Genomic DNA, 8560 nt, shown 5'->3' with positions numbered 1-8560 from the left:
AGTATCTGGGACTACAGGCACTCACCACAATGCCCAGCTACTTTTTGGAGACTGGGTCTTGCTCCTACTCAGATTGGTCTCAAATTCCTGAACTCAAGTAATCCACTGGTCGTGGCCTCCCAGAGTGCTAGGATTATAGGAGTAAGCCACCCTGCCCTGCCCTTGATTGCTTTTATTTTTTAAGAGAAGGGGATTCACTTTGTTGCCAAGTGTTGGCATGCTGGAGCACCATGGCTCAATCATAGCTCAACAGTAATCCTTCTGCCTCAGCCTCCAGAGTAGCTAGAATACAAGGCTTGTGCCACCAAGCTCAGATAATTTTAAAATTTTATGTAGAGACAGAGTCTCGCTATCTAGCCCCAGCTGGTCTCAAATTCCTAGTCTCAAGAAGTTCACCCACCTTGGTCTCTCCGAGTGCTGGGAATAAAGGCATGAGCCACTATATCTACCTGCTTAATATTTATTATTAATTTTTTTTTTAGACAGAATCTCACTATGTCACGCTTGGTAGAATGCTGTGGTGTCACAGCTCACAGTAACCTCAAACTCTTGGGCTTGAATGATTCTCCTGCCTCAGCTTCCCAAGTGGCTGGGATTACAATGCCTGGCTATATATATAGTTGTTGTTGTTGCAATTGTCATTGTTGTTTAGCTAGTCCAGGCTGGGTTTGAACACGCCAGCCTGGGTGTATGTGGCTGGCGCCCTTCCCACTGAGCTACAGGCACTGCCCCTACCTGCTTAATATTTTAAAAGCAGGATGTTAAATAATGACAGTGACAGATTATAACTCATTGACTAAGAATCCACGAATGCATACTGGTATGAATAAATAAATGCATAAATAAATAAAAAAGAAGAGAAACCACTTTCTTATAATAGAATGCCAACTAACAAATATGGAATGAAGGGTGGCACCAGAAAATCACCATTTGCTAACTATCACTGTAATAAGTGATTCAGTCATGAATCATCAATGGATGTTAAAACTAGTAGAAAGTTTGATGAGAAAGAGGAGTTTTACATGGTCTCAAAGTATCTCCCCTAAATACACTTGTTAATAAAAAAGGGAAAAATAGTAACTTTATAGTGGAAAAATCTAACAGGCACTATTAAAAAGAGATTAAAATACTATACTCAATCATAGGACAAACTGATATCATTTGACTTCTGAGAGACAAGACAATTCAATGCAATGTGAGATGCTGGACCAGAAAAGATTTTTTCTTTTCTTTTGCTATAAAATGACATTACTGGAACAACTGACAAAATTTGAATAAGATCTCTAAATTTGATAAATGCATTGTGTGTTAATTTCCTGAATGTCCTTGCTTTTAGAAAATAAAAATTTAGGGTAGCACCTGTGGTTCAGTGGGTAGGGTGCTGGCCCCATGTTTGAACAAGGTGGCGGATTTGAACCAGGCCCCAGCCAAACTGCAACAAAAAGAAATAGCCGGGCATTCTGGCAGGTACCTGTAGTCGCAGCTACTAGGGAGACTGAGGCAAGAGAATTGCCTAAGCCCAAGAGCTGGAGGTTGCTGTGAGCTGTGATGCCACAGCACTCTACCGACAGCGACATAGTGAGATTCTGTCTCAAAAAAAAAAAAAAGGAAAGAAAGAGAAGAAAAATTTAAGTATTTATGGGTAAGGCGTACCACGTCTGCAAGTTATTTCCAAGTGGTTCAGAAGAAAGTAACACACAGATAGACAATGCAATTGTGGCAAGAAGATAAGATTAAGGAAATCTGGGTTAAGAGTACATGTAAACTCTTTGTACTATTTTGCAACTTTTTTATAAGTATGAAATTCTTTTTCTTTTTTTCCTTTTTGGTGACTGCTGGGATGCGAAAGAAATTCTTTCTTTCAAAAAAATTTTTAAACTTTTTTCTTTTGAGACCAGATTTTTTTATGTTGCTCAAGCTGGTCTGTAGTTCCTGACCTCAAGTGATCCTTCTCCCTCAGCTGCCTGAAGTATTTAGGATTTCAGGCATGAGCCATCTCACCCAGCTAAATTATTTCAAACCAAACATTAAAACAATTAAAAGATAACAAAATGTAAACAAACAAAGCATTAGCTAAAACATAAGAAAGTGGATGATTTAAGATGCCCATGATGGGTGCGATTTTGGTTTAATTATTCATGTGCTTGAGTTATGATAGCTTTTATTGAAGGTTTTGAGGGACTTCACAAACATGCTTTATTTCCCTTGATTTATAGGTTTAAAAAAAAAAAAAAAAACACATGTAGGGAAGCTCCCAGAATGTGGTAAGTTGATTTTGGAATGGAGACAAGGAAAATTTGACTTTTAACTGAAAAGAGATTTAAGATAAGCCAGACACACCAGGAGGTATTCATTTACCTTGCTCTATTGTAGATCACTGGTTCATTTTCTTCCTGGACTGTTGTCAGCATATCCAAGTCATGGAATATTTTCTGCATATAGTCCAAATATTTATATCCAGAAGCTCTTTCTACTATGGCTGCCAGTAGGGTATAGCCAAAAGTTGAATACAAAAACTGACTACCTTGAGACATCATTGCAAGGGAGGAGAAAAAAAAAAGCTTGATTATTACTCAAAAACATGCAAAATATTTTTCACACTGAAAATTGACATACCTTTAAAATTGGAATATTTTACTTCAGCGTTTAGAAAGAATCAAGGATGATATATCAACAAATTTAGTTAACTTTACAAAGGCCCATGTCCTTAACATGAGAATAAAATGATGATCAGTATATTTAAAATTTCACACGACTCTGTTCCTTCCTCTGATTGTGAAATAAGCAAATAAATCCTACCTTACGACAAACTAAAACAAAATCTTCCAAACTGATAACAAAATAGGAAGGGGAGCATGTGAAAACCCCCACACTGTACCCCAGAAGTGCATTAATGTACATAGTTACCATTCAATAAAAAAAAAAGAAAAAGAAAAAAAAATAGGAAGGGGAAAAAAAGCAAACTGAGTGGAAGTTTTTCATATACTTTCTACCCATTGTTTAAGGCATAAATATTTTAATAGAATATGTAGCCATATAAAACATTGAGATACATATTTAAATACAAATACATGTTTATATATAGTTTCAAATATATCATGATGTAATTTGAGATTCTGAAAACTTAAAATCATATGATCTGTACTAAAAATCATATGATCTGTACTAAAAGTTTCTTTAAAAACTTTAAGAAAAAATGCATAATGATATCCTTTGCCCTTATTTGTTATACCTATATAGTATCTATTCATAGTAAAAACAATTTTTTAAATGAAATAAAAATACACGAACCTATGGTAAATCTAAAGAAATTAAAGTGGTTTCAAAAGGTACTACATTCAAGTATACAAAAACAAAGATAATTATTTTTATAGATCAGCTTTTGGGAAAATATAATGAAGTTGATGAATAGTTATTTCTTTTTTTTATTTTTTTATTATTTTTATTTTTTTTTGAGACAGAGCCTCAAGCTGTCCCCCTGGGTAGAGTGCCATGGCATTACAGCTCACAGCAACCTCCAACTCCTGGGCTCAAGCGAGTCTCCTGCCTCAGCCTCCCAAGTAGCTGGGACCACAGGCACCCACTGCAACGCCTGGCTATTTTTTGGTTGCAGCCGTCATTGTTGTTTGGTGGGTCCGGGCTGGGGATTCGAACCCGCCACCTTAGGTGCACGTGGCTGGCGCCTTAGCCGGTTGAGCTATAGGCGCCGAGCCAGAATAGTTATTTCTTAAAGAAATTTCTTTAAGAAATAACTATTTTATTAAGAAATAAAGGCACAAAATAAGCAATTTAATTATAACTACATTTTAAAATATTAGCAATACTTTATCATGTCCACTTGGCCAGGGTTTTATTTGAAGGACTATTTTTCTAATATTGCTCTGTAATTTTCCATGAATATCTTGATACTGAGAATCCTCTAATGACTGGGTAGGCTCCAATGAGGCTACATCTAAACAACTATCTCCCCGAATGTTAGGCTATGTTAGGAAGGGCAAGCACTGCCCTGACCCAGACCACAATCATTAACCTCACTGAATGCAGGAGGCTATCATTTTGTATTTCCTGAAAATTAACACACCAACAACGGCAATTTTGTTAAGAGAAGGAATTAACACTCACCAGGTTTAAAGAACAGAGGATCATTTTTAAATAATCTGAGGGATTCAATTGAATTTTCAAATTTTTCTTTCAAGTATAATTCGCCTTGTTCAAAATCATTCTTTTTCTTGCAAGGTTTTGAATTCCGGAATTTGGTTTCATTATCCTGCTCTGTCTTAGCTTTAGCCAAGTCATTCTTTTCATTACTTTTGCCTTCTTTTTCTTGGTCAGGCGCCATCGTTCCTTTCATCATCTTCAAGGCTTTATAAGCCTTCTCTTCTTTTACCTTTTTCATGTCCTTTTCATAATGACGAATTCCACTTAAATGAGAAATGAGTAATCTCGTTGTGACAGAAACCTTGTAAACACAGGAAAATTCGATTACAATATTAAACTGTGTAATAAAAAGTTAGCAGCTTTGGAATAATGCCTCATATTGTCCATTTTGGACTGCTGCTGGGAAAATGTCATGTACAAATCCTTAGTCTCCAATTTCAGAAAAACATCTATCCAATTGTCACGTGGATTTTTAAAAATTAATCTGATAATTATAACTAAAAACAAGCCAAAAAATCCTATGAAACATTTGAAATATAAATTCCAGCATAAACAATTTCACATGCCATCAGTAAAATAAAGTGTGAGTCTCACTACCTTTTCACCTTCATATTCCTTTTCAGGGAATTCAGGCACATAACGTTGTACTGGAATATCAAGATCCAGTTTCCCTTCCTCCCATAATTTGGCAAGAGCAACCATGGTGAGGCTTTTGCTGATGCTGGCAATTCTCATAACTGTCTCTGGCTTACAAGGTACGCGGTTCTCAACATCAGCATAACCTAAACCTTTGGGGGGGGGGACACAAAGCATCACTATTAACAGGTTTCATGATCAAACAAGTCTTCAAAAACTGAAATAATATTATCTTAACACATTCTGTGTCTTTATCTAAAGGAAAAGATATCCCACTTCAATAAGTTACTTAAAATTGGACATGTAAGGGATGGGAGATTTAGCAACATTGATACCAGTAAGTCTAACAATTTAACCTTATTACTAAAGTGAAATTGTATCCTGTGTGCAATAGTAATTATCCATCTAATTCATATACTAATTTTTGTTAGCTTATCTAAACAATTATTCTGTATTATAAATAAGTTACTTTTCATTCTTTAAAGAAAACATCATGTTCTTCTTCAGGTTATATTTATCCTTGATTTTTGAGTGAGTTTCCACTGAATTCCTTTAATAGCCACCCTATAAAAATGAATGTGAAAAGATGTTCTGCAAACCAAATCTAGCTAATTCACAGCAATTTAATTTGGCTGGTAAACCAGAAGGAAAACTGTGTACTACTAATTTGAAGTTCTTTCTAGAAAAAAGTTTTTTTTTTTTTTTTTTTTTGAGACAGAGCCTCAAGCTGTCCCCCTGGGTAGAGTGCCGTGGCATTACAGCTCACAGCAACCTCCAACTCCTGGGCTCAAGCCAGTCTCTTGCCTCCGCCTCCCAAGTAGCTGGGACCACAGGCGCCCGCCACAACGCCCGGCTATTTTTTGGTTGCAGCCGTCATTGTTGTTTGGCGGGTCCGGGCTGGGGATTCGAACCCACCACCTTAGGTGTACGTGGCTGGCGCCTTAGCCCGGTGAGCTATAGGCGCCGAGCCTAGAAAAAAGTTTAAGTTTGCTTTCTATTTTCTATACGGGCTAACAATATGGAAATCTAATTAAGAAATATAAAGAACTGAGGCCAGGTGTGGTGGCTCACACTTGTAATCTCAGCTCTTTGGGAGGTAGAGGTCAGAGGATAAGTTTGAGGCCAAGAGTTCAAGATCAGCCTAAGCAATATAGAAACACCTCGTCTCTGCAGAAACAATTAGCCTGGTGTAGTGGTGGTATACACCTGTATTCCCACCTATTTGGGAGGCTGAGGCAGGAGAATCACTTGAACCCAGGAGTTTGAGATTGCAGTGAGCTATGTGGATGCCTCTGCACTTTAGTCAGGGCAACAGAAGGAGACCCTGTCTTTAACAACAACAACAACAACAAAAAAAAAAAAGAGGAGAGAAATTCTGATTTCTTATCTGTCTATAAGGTTAGCTACAAATATGCAATCCAAATAAAATGGATTGTTATTGTACAGCCACCACCACCCCTCATCCATATCTGTGGTTTAGCTCATCTTAATATATTAAATGGAAAATTCCAGAAATAAACAATTCATGTTTTATTTTTATTTATTTATTTGAGACATAGTCTTACTATGTCACCCTTGGTAGAGTGTGTGGTGTCACAGCTCACCGCAACCTCTAACTCTTGGGCTTAAGAGATTCTCTTGCCTCAGCCTTCCAAGTAGCTGGGACTACAGGCACCCACCACAACGCCGGCTATTTTTTGTTGCCCTTGTCATTGTTGTTAAGCAGGCTGGGGACGGGATCGAACCCACCACCCATGGTGTACGCGGCCGTTGAGCCCGTGCTACAGGCGCCGAGCCAACAATTCATGTTTTAAATTGTACACTATTGTGAGTGTAGTTGTAATTGTTCTATTTTACTATTAGTTATTGCTGTTAATCTCTTACTGTGCCTGATTTATAAATTAATCTTTACCATAAAAACACGGTATACACAGGTCTCATTACTTTTTTTGAGACAGTCTCACTTTGTTGCCCTCGATACAGTGCAATGGCATCACAGCTCATAGCAACCTCAAACTCTCAGGCTCAAGTGATCCTCTTGTCTAAGCCTCCGGAGGCGCCTACCACGACGCCCGACTATTTTTAGAGACGAGGTCTCGCTCTGGCTCAGGCTGGTCTCTAATTTGTGAGCTCAGGCAACCCACCTGCCTCAGCCTCCCAAGTGCTGGGATTACAGGCGTGAGCCACCGCGCCTGGCCCAGGTCTCATTGCTATTATAAATTTCATGCATCCACTGAGGGACTTGGGACAAAGATAAAGAACAATAAATCCAGTCCTCAGAGAAAAGCTGGGGTAGAAGCAAGCCATCTTTAAGACCCCAATTTATTTATTAGTCACATTTTAAATCTCGCTGTGATAAAAATCTGATTCTTCTGTTAGGCAGGCTTTCTATACAATATGTATCACTTTAGTGTAAACGGAACAGTATTTCATGGAATTCACTTCAACCAGTACAACATCTGTATTTTATTCAACAATTGGCACAAAACAAGCCACTAAATAACACTTTTCTGGGCCCACCTTCTGACCAGACTTCTTTTCCATCTACAGAAACTCCAACCACTATGCCCGGTGCGCCCACCTCATCCTAAGAGCGAAGTGGAAAAGAATGGACAATTCAAAGACAGGATGAACAACCCCAGCGCTGTCCAGGGGCCCTTCCAGGCCCCGCCCCTTCGATCCAGGCCCGCCCCGCCCCCTCTGCTTGGTCCCGCCCCCTCCGTCCGGCCCGGCCTCCTTGCTAACCGCGAGGGGCGTGCCCCGTCCGCACTCTAAGGGGAAAGGGACTGTCCTGGGGTGGGCGGGGACCTCCGCCCCAACTTGGGCAACCCCACAAGAGCTCTGACCACTGCCAGGCTGGGGGAAAGGGGAAGTCTCTCTCGGAAACCGACCGCCGACACCCTGCCGCCCAGGGTGCGTCCGCTGAGCCCCAGGGAAGGACCATGAAGAGGTCCCATTCCGGGGCGAGCCGGGGGTGGGGCGTGGGGTCCCTGGCCGCCTACCCCACCCCTCCCCGTCCCTCCAGTCGCCGCACCTTGATCCTGTGCAGCAGGTCGCGGCTGCTGTCAATGGCTCTGGCGAAGCTCTTGGCGGAGGACGGCGGGGGGCTCTGCGGAGGCCTTGGGGCGAACGACTGCTCCTGCGGCAGCTCCGCCTGAGGCGAGGCCTCGGGGTCGGGAGCCGCGGGAGGCTGCGCAGGGGTCGCACCCCTCAGCCCACCCGCCAGCTTCATCCCAAGAGCCAGTCCCAGCCCCAGCCCGAGGCCTCCGACCCAGCCGTGGCCAAGCGGTGGCAGCCCGGCGCGCTGGTGGGCCCCGCGTCGCCCGCAACCCCAGGCCTGGCCCCTGGGGCTCCCAGCCCGGGCCATCACGACTGACAGGAGCCGGTGCATGGCGTCTCGGGAGAGCCAGCGCCTCCCAGCTAGCGCAGGCCGGGAAGGCAGGGGCGCTGGAGTGAGGGGAGGGGCAAGGAGAAGAGGAAAGGGGGCGGGACCCGCTCAGACCCTACCAGTCGACGCCCGACCGCCGGAGCGCCGATCGTATCGAGCCCTTCCTCCTCTTTCCCTTTCTTTTTGCCTGGTCTTTTTCTTGTTTCTTGTTTGTTTGTTTGTTTTCCTTTTCCTTCTTCCTTTTTCTCATCCTAGTTCTCACCCACACCATCTTGCCCCCCAGTGTGCACTCTTTCTTAACAACACAACACTTGTGTCATTAAATTTGTCAAGAGTGCTTACCCAACTGACTTCTTTGAAGAGCCCAGACTTTTAGCT

The 8560-nt window shown here is 41.8% G+C and overlaps 1 protein-coding gene across 3 annotated transcripts in view; it reads right to left on the bottom strand.

The window, feature by feature from the left end:
* Nucleotides 1–8250, bottom strand: part of LACTB (lactamase beta) — a 17559-nt gene extending 9309 nt beyond the window's left edge. Inside the window, exons 1-5 of one of the 3 annotated variants that reach the window (XR_002771947.1) lie at nt 7829–8250; nt 7315–7381; nt 4756–4946; nt 4123–4459; nt 2359–2520 (exon numbers count right to left, since the gene is read on the bottom strand). Coding sequence is in view for 2 of the 3 variants with exons in the window: in XM_003784400.2 (XP_003784448.1) it covers nt 2359–2524; nt 4123–4459; nt 4756–4946; nt 7315–7381; nt 7829–8185 (1118 nt within the window). In the remaining variant the exon portion in view is untranslated. Of the gene's footprint in view, nt 1–2180; nt 2525–4122; nt 4460–4755; nt 4947–7314; nt 7382–7828 lie in introns of those variants that run through there. The other 2 variants (XM_003784400.2, XM_023510046.1) reach the window with 2 other exon arrangements.
* Between the last annotated feature and the right edge of the window lie 310 nt (nt 8251–8560).

The sequence above is a fragment of the Otolemur garnettii genome, unplaced genomic scaffold (assembly GCF_000181295.1).
Source record: "Otolemur garnettii isolate 467f Iridium unplaced genomic scaffold, OtoGar3 scaffold00011, whole genome shotgun sequence".
Lineage (NCBI taxonomy): Eukaryota > Metazoa > Chordata > Mammalia > Primates > Galagidae > Otolemur > Otolemur garnettii.
Note: the sequence above shows the minus strand (reverse complement) of the source record. Positions and strands in the feature narration are given on the sequence as shown.